The sequence below is a fragment of the Trachurus trachurus genome (genome assembly GCF_905171665.1).
Source record: "Trachurus trachurus genome assembly, chromosome: 13".
Taxonomy (NCBI): domain Eukaryota; kingdom Metazoa; phylum Chordata; class Actinopteri; order Carangiformes; family Carangidae; genus Trachurus; species Trachurus trachurus.
In genome coordinates this window covers 23,420,048-23,438,183 of record NC_139892.1, presented here as the reverse complement: position 1 = coordinate 23,438,183, position 18,136 = coordinate 23,420,048, and the positions used below count along the sequence as shown (strand labels likewise).

At 45.2% G+C, this 18,136-nt stretch overlaps 1 protein-coding gene across 1 annotated transcript; it reads right to left on the bottom strand.

Annotated features, from left to right (window-relative positions):
• Nucleotides 1-2,823: 2,823 nt before the first annotated feature.
• On the bottom strand, nucleotides 2,824-18,065 carry zc3h4 (zinc finger CCCH-type containing 4). The gene is made up of 14 exons (XM_083984747.1): nucleotides 17,772-18,065; nucleotides 12,523-12,820; nucleotides 12,305-12,412; nucleotides 11,966-12,170; nucleotides 11,309-11,499; nucleotides 10,506-10,611; nucleotides 10,232-10,368; nucleotides 9,990-10,109; nucleotides 9,483-9,594; nucleotides 9,189-9,298; nucleotides 8,596-9,062; nucleotides 7,563-7,873; nucleotides 7,230-7,478; nucleotides 2,824-6,903 (listed from the first exon to the last, which is right to left on the bottom strand). Exons 1-14 carry the CDS (start codon nucleotides 17,849-17,851, stop codon nucleotides 5,189-5,191), a joined length of 4,209 nt encoding a protein of 1,402 aa, XP_083840873.1. The 5' UTR covers nucleotides 17,852-18,065; the 3' UTR covers nucleotides 2,824-5,188.
• Nucleotides 18,066-18,136: the final 71 nt, after the last annotated feature.

Here is an 18,136-nt window from a genome sequence, read left to right as displayed (position 1 = left end):
ACGCTGTTATCTGGAGCAGCTTACAACAGGCTGCTCACAGAGACACACAGGCTCCCAGACACAGACTGGGGAGAAAATTGTCATAGGAAAACAGTGTGTTCTTTACTTTTATGTTGTGTGTGACATAGATGACGGCCTAAGCTGAGCTGCTGGTAAATGCTGTTTAATTGTTTTTGTACAAAGAGGGACTTTATAGTAATTGCCCACTCTGAGAGGAGCAAATCTCCAGTGACCTCCACTCTGTTAATGGGAGCATGTGGGAACTGTCTGCAGTGTTATGACATTTATGGGGCACAGACTCCCAGGATAATGAGACAGAAACAAACAAGCAGCAAGAGACAAAACGCATCTTCTGAATGGAGACTCAAAAGTTGATCCAGTCATCAACACTGGCATTCACACACAGCGCCCCCACACGTGCAGGAACAGCACTGCAGCCAAGGGGGCAGTCAATCTGCAAATCCCATCCCAAGCCGTCCTCTAAGAGGATCAGATCTATATATACACTTACCACAGTTAGCTTCCCTGGACAGAGAGCTAAGCAGATTACTGATAAAAGATACACGACTCGTCACCGGTGAACTCCCACGAAACACTGCAGAAAAAACAGAAAACATGAACCGAGTAACACTTGTGCACCGGACTCCATCCTGTGATGGAAACCAGCTGCAACATGTTGATGCTTCCACCCAGTAGTCATCACTACATTACTACATGACTGCTCAGTACTCATAGGTCAGACACACCCATCCCTTACTTGGCCTTTATTTTGATCTCAACTACACATCTGTAAACGTTCATGACTGCAATTAACACATTTGTGACAGGAATGCATTGACAAAATCTGTCCACACACACACTGGGAAAAAGTTCAATGTGGTAGGCTACTTTTCTATAGTAGGTGAGTAGTCCACACACACACACACACACACACACACACACACACACACACACACACACACACACACACACACACACACACACACACACACACACACACACACACACACACACACACACACACACACACACACACACACACACAGAGTTGCGGCTGGGATAATTTCTCCACATCCACTGTACACACACAAATTGTTCAGTGTCAAATGTATTGTGATACCAGGTATTTCCTACGGGTATAGTCTGACCATTGTGCTCCTTTACGGGACTGACGACAGTAGGGAGATGACAGGAAATGAGGGGAGACAGAGACGCAACGTCCCACATTCTCTGTTTGTTATATCATGTAGCAGCAGGTTTGGTTTGACCACCAAAAAATAGTTGTCTTTGTTGTCGTTTAACTGCACTATTAATATGTGCAAGTATGACTATGACTAGGCGTGTGACTGACTATACCTGTATAAACATGAATACTCAAGAAAACAGGAGAATATGAAGAAATTACAACCAACACTGACTTTGTTAGTTTCCACAACGATACCATCTGTGTTGCAGCTACAAGTCAAAGCAAAACTTATTGCTCATGTGACACGCCCACACAAATATCATAGTTGCACATTCAAGGAATCCACCAGGTTAAATTATAGCCCTCTGAAGGATTAATGTGTGTGGGTTTCTGTGTGAATTGCTGTGGGAAGGAAAATGATTAATACATCAGCACTTATAAACAACATGTTAAGACCTGCCCAGCTTGCGTCACATTAAAGATGAGCTGATTTAGTTTCGATATGCACCATGTTACTGTGGTGTTTGGTAAATTTAGAGCAGTATTGCCACCATCAGCTGCTGGTTTAGGTATCTCCCTCATGACTTCATCTCTGCATCATCACCAAATACTCCCAAATCCATCCACAAAATTCCCAAGTCTATGAGAAATAACAGCTGCTCTGTGGGTCAAGGGTTGCAACTGGCAGCCAGATATGTGTAGCTCATCATCAGCACCTCAGTGTGTGTGTGTGTGTGTGTGTGTGTGTGTGTGTGTGTGTGTGTGTGCGTGTGCGTGCGTGATAGGAAACCTTTGAGGTACTGGATGAATAGTTTGTCTTCCTGGAGCCAGTGTTGCAGGATGGGAGGGGAGCAGGAAGTGACTCACTGGAGGATCATTGCTAACAGGGAAACGAACTGCGTGCTGCTGAGGTGCTGATCCAAATCCACGGAGGCCAAACCCAGAGCCACACGGCTTCAAACACCGGAGTCCTAAAGATAGCAACAATGTCAGAGCACGCCTGCTTGTGAAAAATAAACTGATTTTGGGTTCTGGGTCAAAGAGCGTTTTAAAATAATTTATGACTTGAACTGCAGAAGCGGACAGGCAGGACGTCAGAACAAGGAAAAGCAAATTTAAATAGTCACAGGAAAGAAAGGTCAATTCAGCGCCCACAGCCTCAACAGGACTGAATAGCCCTGATTCTCTGCACCCCACCCGTCTGCTTCTATAAGTAGCTTAAAATAAGCATTTGTTGTTACTTTGCAAGAGGTGTCTTCAGGAAACACAGGAAAATGAGCACTACACAATCCCACTGATGATAAGGGAAGAAAAACTCACAAAAGAGATTTTATTTTTGCCTGCTGTGACCAGAGACATTATTGTTCCAGCTGTGAACACACTGTACGGATTCACAGCCACACTTTGACAAACGATTGTAATTTAAAGTTTCACCGCAGAAAACTCTGCTCTTCTTATATTAGATGCTCACTGCTGTGAGGGCAGAAATGCAATGTTTAGCTTGAGGAAAAGAAATGTTTATTCATTTAGGATTCATAACCATGGGACATATGAACTGGTCAAATGAATCACCTAAAGGTAAAAAAAAAAAAAAGAAGAAAAAAAAAGAGAGACTTAAACCAGTTATAACTAATTGATCATGTATCAACTTTATTTAAATACTTCAACAATCTCACCTACAGTGTACAGTTAGAAAACTCCACTCCTCCAAAGACGGGATACTGGTCAAATTTACATAGCAAGAGAAAGAGAAAGAGAAAGAGAAAAAAAACATAAAACAAATTTACAAAATAACAAAGTCATAAAAGGAACAAATAAACAATAACTTTCACACTTGCTATAGCTGACACTCAGCCTCCTGTCAGGTGGACTGACGGCCTGGCAGGAGGGAGCCAATAGTGAATATTTTGTTAGTTTGAGTCTTTTTACACGGAACCAAATAAAAAAATAAGCCTTTCTCCCCTTCACACTGTTACAGGTTGCCTGCATCCCACTGAGGTGAGTGGTACTTTCATAGTCCTGACATATAAAACGATTCAGTTCAAAAATGACAAGTGAGGAAGTATATTTACCCCGAGTATAAAAAAATAAATTAAAATGATCAACATTTATACATAAAGACGGTCATCTTAACCTTCTGGAATCAGCTCCACCACAGTGACCCCACATTTAAAGATCTTCAAAACAAGCCTGTGGATAAAATCTCTGGCTCATCATCAGGTCAAACGGGAACAAGTACTTCACCCTCACCCTGCGCTTCAGACGCCGTGCTCATGTCTCTCCAAAACTGTTTGCGGTGTAAAGGTAGAAACGAGTCGGGGATGATGTGGAAAGAGGATTTCAACACTCATCCTGTGAATTTTTCTACCATGAAGTGTGGTCTTCCTCTACTGAGAGAAAACATATTCAGTTTGTGTTGAACGTCTTTTTAACACAAGTCATGTTCTCCCTACACCGAGCTCAGGCTGACAGTAGAGGGAGCTCCTGCACACATCAATGCACCATTCATGCATTAACTGAATTTTAGGTACAAGTCTACTTTGATTGTCACACTGCCACCAACCACTGGAGCCAAAGGCTGTTCATTGTTTTTTTGCCATCCTCAGACATCTGCAGCTACGTCCTCTACGACTTTGTTCCATCCTGCACTATTCTGAATAAGTGAATCACAGCAACAACAACAACAACAACAACAAAAAGATAAATGCTGACCAAGGCTGTCCAATTACACATTGAATGAAACCTTTTCAGCAGAGAGAGAGAGGGAAAAAATACAAACTTGTTAAATATCTCTGCAACACCACTGATGCTGTGGCTAACAATCAGCCAGCTCAAATGTGCCACCGGAGAGGGACATGCTGATGTTTTTAGTAATCTGACTCTGAGCAGCAAATGTCTGATACCTTAAAGCTTAAGAGGTGGTTATTTCACAGACTGATGAAACAAAATGTCATTAGAAAACATTTTCTTCTTTTAGTGACAAGAACACTTGAGGGAGAACTGGGGTGAGGGGTAAAAAGGATCAGCAGTGGTGTAGTGGTGCAGAGAGGCAGTTCTGGAGGTCACAGGTCACCTGCTGTGAAGCGACCTGCCTTGAGTAAGAGCTAAAGACCTGATATGAAACCGTGTATGAACAGCCAGAGGAGCTTCGTATTAACACAGAGGTCACAAACTGACAGTGCAAACAAGTAGAAAAATAAATACTAAAAACAAAATCAAGCTGAATATAGATTTAGTAACTGTAGGTATTTGCAAGCGTTTCTGCAGAAAATGCGACGCGATGGCTCAAGGACAAAATGTAAGCCTTTGTTAGACAAAACCCAACAGTTTCTGAAAGGAACAAACAAAAAGTTGATGGAGAGACAGTGACACAGAGGGAAATGTGGTTCTGATGGGAAACAGTGCTAATGGAGTTGCCTCAGTGCTGTTTTAATCACAAAAAAATACCACTAATAGGCAATATCTTTGTGAAGGGTTGAGAAATAAACATAACCTAATCCGTCCATCTGTGGCTGAGAGCACTGCCAACTTTTAACTGTCCAGAAATATAGACGAGCACATCAAACAGTTCATAGAGAAGATCTAAAATAAAACAAAACAAAAACCACAGAGCAGAGGTTCTGAAATGCAAACAATTATGAAACGAGGTGACAACACACGTGTTTTTGCTGCTGTCTGAATAACTGTTCTCACTAAACACTGAGATGATGAGAATATATTTATTTATACATCAATAACTTTGTTTAAAATAGAAATTTAGAGATTTAGTTTTAAACCCTTCCCATAACCCAAGAGTCTTTTTTATAGAATCTGAATCTGCAACACTGCCGTGAAGACGTCTGTGTGTGCATAAAACGTGTTGCGTTGCATCAGTTTGTTCACAAAGTTTATGTTAACCAGTCTTGGGGGCAGACGCCTCAGTGCGCTTCTCTCTCTCCTTTTTTACCCCATCTGCTTGGTGTTCGAAAAATGTTAAAACAAGCTGACGGCCGACGTGAGGGGTCACTGACAGAAGGGTGAGGCTGTGGGGTCAAAGCCTTTGAAAACGTCCTTCAATGAGGCGTTGTCTTGCTCCGTGGTCGCCTGCTCGGGCTGCGCCGGGCTGTTTCCACCAAAGGGACTACTTGTCCCGCCCGGCTTGTTTGCCTGTTTCACTACGCCAAATAGTGTGGACACCGGCAGGTTGTGGACGCCTGCCGGCCCCTGGTCTGCGGCGGCTCCGGGAGCGCCCTGACCTCCGGCTGCGGCTGCACCAGCTGCAGCGGACCCTCCCTGGGCCGCGGAGTTAGGCGAGGGTGCAGGTTTGGGCCGGGGCCTGTTGTAGCTGTTGTATCGATCTGTCCCTTGCTCTCCGGTTTTCTCCGGCTCCGGTTGGTCCAGCGCTGACTTCCGAACAAAAAGGGGCTCCTTGGACTTGGGTTTAGTCGTCGGGGGCTCACTGGGTTTGGACTCTGTGCTGGCTGAGTTGGGGGAGTTGTTCCCAGGGCTGCCTGGTTTATTAGTCCGAGGGTCATACAGACTGATGCTGCTCAGCACGCTGGCTCCCCCTGGTGCTCCGGCGCCGACACCGCGCCCTGTCCCGCCTGAGGAGAGCAACCTTGGGTCGTAGGGGGCGATGGTAGGGGGCGGGGAGCCAGATGTTGGCGCTGGAGATGTAGACGGGACGGGGGGAGGCGCTGCTTCCGATGGCTGCTTCAGCGCCGACTTCTGCGGCTGGAGACGGGGGTCTGTGGGGGCTTTACGGGCCATACGGGGGTCAGCGGGCTTTTCTGATGGTGCGGGAGGCATGGCGGGAGGCGGACCCAACAGTGTGATAGGGGCGGCAGGGGTGGGCAGCAGAGGAGGGGAGGGGGTCTGGGATGGGCTGGAGTTGACAGTTTTCAAGATACGAGACAGAAGCTCAAAGTCCGGGAGGGAGGAGGAGGAGGAGGAGGAGGAGGAGGAGGAGGCGGCAGCGGAGGAGGAGGGAGCCGGCTGGTCCAGGGTGGGGGGAGACTGAACAGGAGGAGGCTGAGAGAGAGGGAGCGTGGGGTGGTGCGGCTGCTGAGTGCGGGACAGACGGGGGTCTAGAGTGGACACGGGGGGGATGCCTGGGGGGAGCGGCAGGAAGTCCTGCTTGGGCAGAGGAAGAGGGAGGAGGTCTTCAGGAGACCAGGTGATGGTTTTGGAGAAGGCCGGCATGTGGAGGAGAATATCCTTCTTGATGTGGCTGAACTGCTGCAGCTGAGAGCGAGGGTCTTTCAGAGCCATGCCCATGAGCGGGTCCAGGGGAATTGGTACGGGCTTGTCCCGCAGAACCCGCTCCGTCTCCTCCTCCTCCGCTGCCGGGGTCGTGAGCGGCGGGGGCTTGTAGACCAGAGGAGGCTCTGCTTTAGCAGCGGGGGGCGAGTGGGAGGCGGATCCGGCCGAGGCGGCGGCGGCTAGTCGGGCTAACCTGGGGTCTGCGGGCGGTCCGGCGGATGGAGCTGGCATGGAGTGGGTGGAGTCAGAGATTTGGGAAGACTCTGAAGCACGTGCCAGGCGCGGGTCACGAGCCAAGCGTGGGTCTGCCGGGCGAGGCGGAGGGTTGGCGGGGGAGGACTTGAGCAGGCGAGGGTCACTGGGCGGCCCGTCAGACTTCTGGGGAGCCTGCGTCTGCTGACGGAGTGTCTTTAAAATTGAGGTCACGCTGCCTCCTCCATCTTCATCCTCACTGGAGTACCAGTTCCCTGAATCACCTGGAGTAGAAAGGAAACACCATGTTTGATTTGTCTCGACTGTTGGGAAGGTGGCAAAGTGTTAAACACTTGAACGGTATCAACAAACTTTTAAAAGACACAGTAATTGTAACTGTGAAAGTTTAATTTTGCTAGAGGCCCCTTTAAAAAAATTTAAACAATCACAGCTCCTTTTATTGACAGTTACTTCTGCACAACTGTGAACTACACAATTAAATAAACAATAGTCATAACTTAATAATCATAACTGCTCTGTAGCTACACCTACAATAGCTACTATCTATGAAAAAGGGCAGTTGTGACGGTAAATGAGGACAACGACTCACCTTCAGTGTCTCTGGTCTTCTCTGCTCCTCCCTCAGCCATCCTGCGCGCTCTTTCCTCTTCCTCCTGCTGCTTCTGTTGGATCCTCATGAACAGGACGCGCTGGGCTGGAGGCAGGAAGTCAGGAACAGAGATTCCACCCTGATTGGCCGACGCTCCGTTGGCAGAGCCGTCTTGACCGCCTGACTGATTACCAAACTTCCCTGCTCCTCCTCTCTCGTCCATGCCAGTAAAACCCTGATAGTTGTCACCTGAGAGGGAACAGTGAGGGTCCTCATTAGCACAAAGACAGAAAGTTTACAACCATCAGCTCAAAGTCGGTTTGACTCTCTCACCTTCTTGTACCACTCCCTCCATGTTCATCCCCTCCTGCTGATTGAAGAAGTTATTGAAGAAGTTCCCTCCACCCTGATTAGGACCTGGGGGCATGGGGCCTCCATGCGGGGGGCCATCGCCCGATGCAAACCCTCCCATCATAGGTGGTCCGCCTGGGCCCATATTTGGCGGCCCGACATTGGGACCCATGTTCTGCATGTCAGGGGACATCATGCCTGGAGGGGCAGGAAAGCGGGGAGGGGTGGCTCCAGGGGCGCCTTGAGGTCCGGGTGCTGTGGCCTGGCCCTGGCCGGTGCTGGGGGCCTGGCTTCTAAAAGAAGACGAAGAGCAGTGAATCAGGTGGTTACGCTTGTTTTTTTTTTTACTCTGTGCGTTCACACCAAAAGCTTCCAAAGAGGCAAAGTTGCCAGAGGATGCGCTTCAGACAACACAGCGTCCAAAGCGGCAAAATATTTTTAGCCGCTTTGGTCGCTCTTCACGTAACTGACATCAGAGTTCGATCGCACTGGTCATTTAAAGGAGCTGAAGGACAGCCTCTATTCTGACTGGTTGCTGCCGAACCGCATCATAGCTAATTATCATAAAGTTAACCGAGACTCAACTTCTCGTCTGGTGACACTTTGGAAGCACGGCTGACGGCAGTTGCCACTTTGGTTGCTCAGGCCGCCGACTCTCATTGAAAATGAATGACTTCTGGCGTTTTTGAAGCTTTTGTTGTGAATGCACAGTAAGTTAGAGTGATGAGGTCTTTGTCTCTGCTGTTGTTTGATCTAACATCTGGTTTGTCTATATCAGAAAATGAACTCAATCCACACCAATCTAGTTGAATACAATTATAACAAAGTGTTTAGAGTGGGTCTCTGGGAGGAAAGTGTTATCACAATACAAAAACTACTAATTCTGTTTTGTGCTCTATTATTACACTTGCGTAAACTTGGGTTTCATTTGACCTCCCGACTAAATCCGATCGCCAGCTACATAAACATAAAAGGATCCTCTTTTACTCTTCACTTCTATTTTCTGACCTCTTACCTGACAGCGAGTTTCTGAGCCAGCTGTCCTGTTGGCTGAACTTTAATCTCAAACAATGAGGGGATTTTCTTCCCACCGCCGCCTCCCCCTGCAGGACAAGGAGGTGGGGGCCCCATGTGGGGAGGTGGGCAGTTAGGATTTGGGGGCATGCCTTGGTAAGGACTTCCATCTGGGCCATGAACAGGGGGACCAGCACAAGGATTGGGCCCAGGAACAGGAACTGGTCCTGGCGGTCCTTTATTGGGAATGGGCCCCTGGTTGGGTCCTGGAAGACCCCCGAAGTCCCCTGGCACAGGTCCACAAAAGTCTCCAGCCCCCGCGTTGGGGTCTACAGGAACAGGCCGAGGAGGCGTGGGGAGGAGGCCGACTCCGGGAGGGGGTTTGGGAAGAGGATTGATCCCCTGCTTCTTCAGCTCCTCCACCTCCTTCTCATCCTCAGCTCCAGCTTCTGCATCCTCTGCCAACATCTGGAAAACAGAGTCACAACATCTCCACTGCTAAGTGTCTGAAAGGTTTTTATAAAAGCATCCATGACAAGTTTCTGTTTATGAACACACAAACAACTTCAAAGCAAAACAAAAGCTGCACCCTACCTTGTTGAGCAGCTCCTGAGTGTCGTCGTTGAGGGATTCATGTGAGAACATACACTCGTCACCATTCACACAGTTGCCTGTTGTGTGGAACAGCTTACAGGGGAATTCACGTAACACTGGAGTTAAGGGGAAACACTCACAGAAAGATTCATGCACAACTCTCATTTTTTAGGTAGTTCAATGTTCATGTAACTACATACTGCTAACATCTGTCATTTGCTTTACTTTTTCATTACATCTATTCAGAATCAAACCATTTTCACTTGATTTCTCTCACTAAGTAGTAAAGGATATCATGCATGTAGGGACAGTGGTCGGCCCGGGCACAGAAGCCAGTTATGTAGAATTTGCACAGCTCCTTCTTCTTCGGCAGCTCAATATCATGGCTGAAGTTGCAGTGGTCCCCCTGGTGGTGAAACAAGATCATAGTGAGATGTGTGTGTGTCGAAGACCAGCCTGAAGAGATCTGTGCTGTTACTAGGCTTTGTTGCCTGGTATTAAATGTAGTATTATCAGTCTTTTTGAACAGTGTACTAAGTTTCAAATGCCACTCTATTAGACCAGACTAGTTCCTGAGGTCCAGCTGACTACATCTTTGCTACAAACAACTTCAACATTCGGCATTTTTAAGGAATCAGCCCCAAACACATTTTAAAGTATGAAAAACTACAAATTTATTATGAAATTTGTAGCATGAAAGCTTTAAAAATCACAACACATGCCCTTCCAAGGTCTGAACTGTAACCAGGTCAACAACGATATTTTAAGCTAAAAAAAAATCTGACATTCATCTTCTCTTACCCAGGTGCATCTTCCCTCGATGTAATACTTGCAAATAGCCTTTCCTTTCTTATCCTGGTGCTTCTCATTCATATTCCTCCTCCCTAGTCCTGGTCCTGGTCCATGTCCATCACCTCCATCCTGAAACACACAAACACAAACCAACACACACATTTTTATTGATCTACTATGGATTATCAGATTTCGTTTCAGACTCAGCATCAGGACTCTCTGGACTGATCTAATCAAAAGAAAAGCCTCACCCCATTGTCCATGTCTCCGTTGTTGTCATCATCATGTCCCATGTCACCTCTTCCTCTCCCTCTGTTTCGACCCTTTCCTCCTCTGATCATACCCCGCCCTCCTTTACCTCTGCCTCGCCCGCGGCCACCTTTACCTCCTGGGACAGAGAGTAAAGGCAGTGAGTGTACATTCAATTAGCAATACAGGTGACATGAAGGCACACATGGTTGTCATGGTTTCTCCTGTGGATCATAGCACATACTTGCATTTCTCCAAACCTGGAGCTGAACTCACCTCTGCCTCTGTCTTTGCACTTCTTATACTGATTGAGTTCTTTTGAGTAGTCATCATAGTCATCATCCCCCATATTGTCGTAGTCATCCTCTCCGTACTGTAAGGACTGATTAAACATGTGTCATTAGTGAGTGTCACTTGTTCAGATCTGGTGTTAACATGTCATCACAAGTGGTCGGCACCCAAGAGGCACAGGCTAGTTGTCTTTTTTTTTTTTTTTTTAGCAGTGTGTCCTAGCCACATTGAATGACGTCCTCTGTCACAGTCTTATTAGTCTCAAAAGTTTCATAATGATCTGGAAATATTTTGATATTTCAAACGGATAAAACCTGATTTTACTGTAGAGTTGTTAGCAGAGCGATGATTTGCTCAACCTCTCATCTCTCTAAAAATAACAACACACACCTGTTTATTTGCATATAGACGAGGGAAGTGAGATCTGATCATAAGTGTTCACTGGAGACCTACGGTATGTGAAAGGATGGTCTGACCAGAACATTAGTCCACTCAATGGCTGTTTGACCAAGTAGAGAAGCTAATTATCAATAAAATGGAAAATTGAAAACAATAAACTATGTGATTAGTATATTCTGGGTAAAATAATCACTTTTGCTATGAAGACCACCAACAGGTTCGATTTGTTAGTGTTGGTATTTGTGCATTGGAATACTGCCATGTGAAATATATCTCAACCACTGTGGAAACACACAAAACACAGCAAATCAAACAGGATGAAAACTCGTTGCCTGGATTTCGACCAAAGCAAACAGACAACAGGCTTCGCTTTGAGCGCTGAACCTCACCTCCATTTCATCTCCATATCCGTCTCCATCGTCGTTGTCGCCTCCTCCCATCTTTCCTCCACCTCCACCTCCACCTCCACCTCCACCTCGTCCTCCTCCTCCTCCTCCTCCTCTTCCTCTGCCTCCTCTACCCCTCCTTCCTCCCCTCATTCCTCCTCGGCCTCTCATGCTTTTCATACGACCTTTGCCCCCTGCAGAGACACAGAGAGAAACAGAGGGAGCCACTAAGGCATGAGAGATGTTCACTGACTTATCTACACAATTTGGATTGATAAGACAGTTTTGGCACATAGGCTCCATTGTCTGACTACAACTGTGCAAATGAAACTGCGTCACCGCTACAAAGCAACTGAAGGGTGAGGAATACGCTACTATCCACTGAGTTTTTGTCACTTGGAGGCACAACTTACCTAAAAGATCACAGTATTACACATTTATACAATAATTAATACTATCAAAGTATGAATAACTTTATATTTTAATACAGCTCACAGAACAACAAAGGACTTTTCCACAGCCTGGCCTTATGTCACTCTGTTGTCTGGTGTATCCTAGTTTAGACATTTTATCCTCCGTCCTCCACAGCAGGGTAAACATGCAGCATGAAAGTCTGAATTTCAGTTTCAACAGCTCTAAATCAAACTGCCATGTACACACCTCGGCCACCGCGACCTCCTCCTCCCTCCTTGGCCTTGCGGTACTGGTTGAGCTCCTTGGTGAAGTCGTCGTAGTCTTCATCCACCATCTCCTCCTCTTCCTCTCCTTCATAGTTGTCCTCCTCGTAGTCATCGTAGCCTCCATAGCTCTGCTTGTCCATCTTCATGTAGCCGCCCTTCTTTGGGCCTCCGTAGCCTCCATGAGACTAGAGATGAGTAAACAGTAACACATGAGGTGATTTCACGTTCCACAAAAATGACATTTTGAATATTGATAAATCAAGAGAACTGAAAGTACTTGAAAGTTGATTGAGATTATTATGTCGACATTTCAACTTACAGGAGGCGGGTACTGAGGACTGTACTCTCTATACTTCCTCTTCTCGCTGGGACTGTAGTCCGACTCATCACTGAAGTCAGAGTGCTCGTCATCAGACGATGCATGACGCTGTGAGAGAGTGACACAAAGAGAAGGAGACGTAAGACCCATATTCAACATGTTGGATAAAGATAGAGGGATGCAGAGAGCTGTGTGTGCGGGGTCTTTCCAGTTCTCACTTTGTGTTTGGATTTGCGTTTCTTCTTGGCCCTCCTCTTCTCCCTTTCTCGCTCCCTCTCTTTCTTCCTCTTCCTCTTGCGACGATGCCTCTCGTCGTCGGTTTCACTGCTGGCGTGGCGCTCCTTACTTCGCTGGGGCCTCTCCGCGGCCCCTTCGCCTGCCTCACCTCCTCCGCCTGCGTCTTCGCCCCCGTCTCCGCCGCCTCCCGCTGCAGACGCACCTCCACCCACCTCCTTTTCTTCAATTTCTCCCCCATCATCTTCCAGTTCGCCCTCTTCCAGCTCTCCATCCTCTGGCCTGTGTATCGTCACAATGCACATAGAGGCACGTTATATATCTCATATTCCTAACTGTTGTGGCCTCACCCCCCCAGCCACATCCAAAAGTTTAAGGTGAAATATTCAAAAATCATTTATGGATCATTTTAAAACAATGGAAAACATGAAATCAATACTTAGTGGTTTGTTTTGTTTGTTTTCAATATTCACATTTATACGAGAGGGAAAACAGAGTACAGAGGCTCGGTCAAGTTGTAAAAAACAGGGTTTCTGAGATATAATTCAAGCTGCAACGCGACCTTCTGTATATACAGCACTGGGAAATAACATAGATTAATATTGATATGTGATTAATAAAATGGGAGGCCTTTGACCCACTTGGAACTGCTGATAGCGAGCTGTTGTTGCAACTGTTTGTAAAAACGGGCTATACAAATAAAATTGCCTTTCCCGTTGTTTTCTGTCATACAGGTGTCAGAGCGACTGTTGGTGTGATTTGTGTCATAGGGGTACAGAAGGAAGAGACATATTGTGTGTGTCACATTTCTGCCAGGTGTATAATGTCCCTGTGTTTCTTACTGATGACTGTTTATATTACAGATTAAAGAAACAGGCAGCAATTCTTTATATGCATCACCTACACACATCCACTTATAAACCACCAACTGTGAGGCAAGTCATCACCAAAACTGACAATCATCATGTAACCCAGAGGGGAGCCTGTAATAAAATGTTAAAGGGATAGTAGCATTTTTTAAAAGTGGGGTTGTATGATCTACAAATGTAGAGAGTCTTCTTCTGCAATTAAAGTACTTAGGGGCTAAGTACTTTAATTGCAGAAGAAGACTCTCCTCCCATTAGCAACCCCAGCCCATAGCCCTGCCCAGAGATTTACAACATACATTGTTGTGAATGGACACAAAGAAACGTCCTATTTTCGTGGCCTAAAAGAGGTTTTACCTGAAAAAAAAAAAAACACTGTTCCATTATTCGCTATAATATAATTTTTTCCAGCCCCTCAAAGTGCAGGAAAAACGCAGTTTTTATTTGGAGCTAACCACCTCTGATCGGCGGGCGCTAACCCCCTGGCCGGAGGGATACGTGAGTTGGTTAGGTCCAAATAAAAACTGCGTTTTTCCGCGAAAATAGGCCGTTTCTTTGGGTCCATTCACAACAATGTATGTTGTAAATCTCTGGGCAGGGCTATGGGCTGGCGTTGCTAACGGGAGGAGTGCAGAGAGTCTTCTACTTCAATTAAAGTACTTAGGGGCTATTTGTAGATCATACAACCCCACTTTTTAAAAAAAAATGCTACTATCCCTTTAAGTATGACTGAAAAGCACTTTGTTTTTGTCACTTCTGCTGATTTTATGTTCAGGAGTAGGCTACTCACTCAGTGTTTACACAAACTCCACTGGTTATAGTGTAGCTCCAGTCTAGCCTACACCGCTGGCTAGTCAATACACACAATTATGTTCACATGCCACTGCAAAACTACTACATGCAAAAAATTGGTTTATATTTTTGACCATTTCTGGAGTTCTGATTTTCTTGTTAAAAAGCTTTAAAAAGCCTACAGTTTACTGTAGACATTAAGAAGGTAACATATGCAGTTTAGGAAATTATTCTAGATATAGTTAATCCAAGTTTCTGAATTTAAGAGTAAAAAAAAGTGACAAATTCCTGGGATAATTATTAAAACGCACTGTTTCCTTCGCTTTCAGTCACCAAGACCTAGACCACAACCAGCTACTGAGCAGAGATATTCTTTCCAGGGCCAGACTGGCCATTGTTCAGTCTGTCATTCTCATTAGCAAGGACACTGTACGATATAGTGCACAGACTAGAGCAGGGGTCAAATCTACCATGAAGAGACAAAGTATTAATCACTCCCCATTTGAGTGACAAGGTCCTGGCTGTCCCACAAAGGCCCACGCCCACAGCAGGCTGACAAGCACAGACTGCAACAGGCTGGGAAGGGAACAAGGCCTGAGGCCAGGGAGGTGTGAACACAATTCATCAACAGGACACATGCTTTATAATATTTAATAACTCTACAACTGTTTTTGTCCCACGGAGCACACACAGTGAGCTGAGACAACGCAGATGGCTGGTACAGTCGACCCGCTTTCACACAAAATGTCAGCTGCACCGTTTGAGTACACTGCACCGCACCACATCCTCAGCGTTCAAGCTTCCTCTGAGGAAAGCACGAGAATCTGCCTTAACAATCTGTGCTTCATCTGTGTGTCACTGACACAATGCTGAGCAGCAAAGCAAAAACCATCACCACAGCTACACACACACAAAGCTTCCAGCAAACACTAGCCACGAACCTATTTGATATCACAAATATTTAAACTGACACAACTTGTCAAAAATACAAACGCTGTAAAAGTCAACATATGAGTGTATTCACTTTTTCCCTGAAACCACAATGTAGACTGAGATTATCAGAAACCTGCTAAATGTTAAAGTACTGCATTAGTTAACCCAGATAATTTAGTTAACAGTTAGTGCATGAGCCAGTTGCTGTTATTTGCTGATTATTGCAGAACACAACCAAGAAAAAACAACATTTGTCTTCATACTGAAGTGATTTTGTTTTAGTACTAGAGCCACAATGAAGTCCAAAACCCATGGGATGTCATTCAATGCAGAGTATCTCCAAAGGTATTAATACAGATATACTACATAGTGTTATACACTAATTACACAATATAAAACTTCAGTATTGAAAACCAGCTACCCCAGCGCAATTTTCCTCAAAATAATTTTAAGACAAAACCGTTTGTCAGCTTTTTTTTTTTTCTTTGTATCTCCCTCCCTCGAGTACTTGCCAAAGTCTGGACAGATTCTTTGCTCTGCACCAGCTGCTGAATTTCAATCCAAACACCACAAACTCTGGACTATCACCTCAACAGCCAAGTCACTCCTCTACCTCACTATTGGCATGTGATCTGAAGCTGGCCTGTTCAAAACCTGCCAGAGCCAGCACAGAGAAAACACTCCTGCCATAGTGTCTACTATAGCCCAGGGATTTGGCTGCATTATGGAATCAGGTTGTTGTCAATGGGGAGTGGCTGGGACTCACTATGGGCAGAAGCTGATGGCCCCTCTGGCCAATCAAGATACACACCAAAACTGCTGCCAACAATGTGCTAGTTTGGAGAAAAGGTTAAAATGTAGATAAATGCATCCCCTCCAGTATTATCTATGCTCAGCTGTGAAATTAGGTGGTCAGTGGAAACTTAGGTCAACAGACATCTTGCAACACCAATGTTGGGTCAACAGAGCAGAAGAGCTGCTATTAATGAGCTATTGAGTAGACCCTACACAAGGAACAATATGCCACTGTGAGGTAAGTAAAGTCCTGCTGTGCAGTGCCTCTCGTCAATGTCAACTACAGTATACAAGTTTCAATCTAAATCCATTCAAAAACCAAACTGTGAAAGCTCTGAACACACCATACCAGCAGACATCTGTGAAAAGTTCCCAAAGTTCAACAGAGCACAAGATTATACTCATCTGTTAAGGATGACTGAATCAAAGGATTTACCATGCATTATGGTACATTGTTAGCTCAGTGGATGAGTCTACAACTTACTTCTATAAGCAAAGGGCCATGATTAAAATGGGGAATACTTACTGTGACAGGTTTTCTTCACATTTTGCACTCAAAACCATTCAAAGTTTGTTTTTTGTTTTTTTCCCTAGCCTTTCGGGGACACTAGTGGGATTTGTGGGACTTGGAAATGGGGCCAACTGGGTAACACACAGAAAACGTGCCAACTGGTGACTGTGGTAAAAGGGAACTTTGTGTTTGACTTGAAACACAGGGATGCTTTGCAGACGTTTTACACATTTTTGGGGGGACTTTTGTGGATGTTTGGGACGGGTCAGTGTGGGCACGACTGTGAATAAAAGTGATGTTAGACAAATATAAGACATGATAAACATTAGGACATACGCGTTTAGGAGGTTAGCTTCAGTAAATTAACAGGCAATAACTTAGATTTGTCTGGACATTTCACAATCAGTGATTTTAAAAGTCAACATTCAAGACCTGGGGAGAAGAAACCCCAAAGGTCAAAGGGTTTTGGGGAAAAACATTACTTAAAAATATTTTATTTAGGTAAAAAAAAAAAAAAGGCAGTGACTCGTGCTCAATTTAAAACTGCGTAGACTTTACAGAGCGACAAGTCACTTCACGTTTATGCCAAATCAGCGAATAGACTCAAAACGAGCATGATATGATTGCCGATTTGATTAACCATAACGTTACTGATTTTTAAAATGCTAGTAGGCCTATACGATATTTACGATTTAACGACGCAACGAGCGGAAACGCAAAGAGTAGCAAATTACCATTCACAAAAACAGTTAGCCGTTAGCTTAGCCGCCCGCTCTCTTGCCAACTACTGCATTCGTTGGTAGCATTGTGAGCTAACGTGCTAATGTGGCTAGGTTAGCCTGGAAGAGGCCCGTAGTTAGCAAAAAAGACAATCGCTTTAATTTGCTGCTCCTATGACAACACATTAACTGTCACCACACACACACACACGACTGAATCAACGTTAATTAATTAGTGCGTAAACGGCTGTTAGAGATGGGAACGTAATTAACCGTTGCTTTATAACCGTTGATTTGGCGAGTATGGCGGTGAAAAGTATAATTGATCAGCTGTTTCGACCTCGTCTTTTTCCTTCGAGTCGATTGAACGTTGATTGTGATAACGTAATGAGGAAAAAAAGAAACGGGGAATAAAAGGTTGTCCCAGGTGCTATTTGGCCTCCCAGTTGGCGTTGTCGTGTAAACATGGCGTTCTTTACCTCTGTACTCGTTTTCCAGAAAAGGCGAGTTTAATCCCTCTGACAGAAAAAAAAAGAAAAAGAAACCCCCGGCTTTTTGTGTCACAGCAGAGGACAAATAAATAATTTCATTTAAATATGATTGTAGAATTACTCGACCTTTCGTCAGTCAGGAGACTGTTGTGTTCGTGGTTGGTAGTTGGGGAGTTTGGATGGACAGTCATGCTTTCCACAGCCATTTTCCTCTAGCTACATTGAGGTGCAAAAAATTACAACTCGACACTGGAATCTACTGGCTTATGCGTCACTTCACTAGGATCTACTTGTTTTGATTTTAGGAAGTTTCAGTTCATAGTAGGCAATTCTCCACTACAGTTGGAATAGAAATATGATGAAATTGAGTCCTGACGTTCTCCGTCCTACTGTAGCGATGTGAAATGACGACTGATGAGCCTAAAATGGCCGACTGTCTTCTCCAAAGAGAAAGGGGGCGGGTTTCTCCGACAACGACATCGTGACGAATA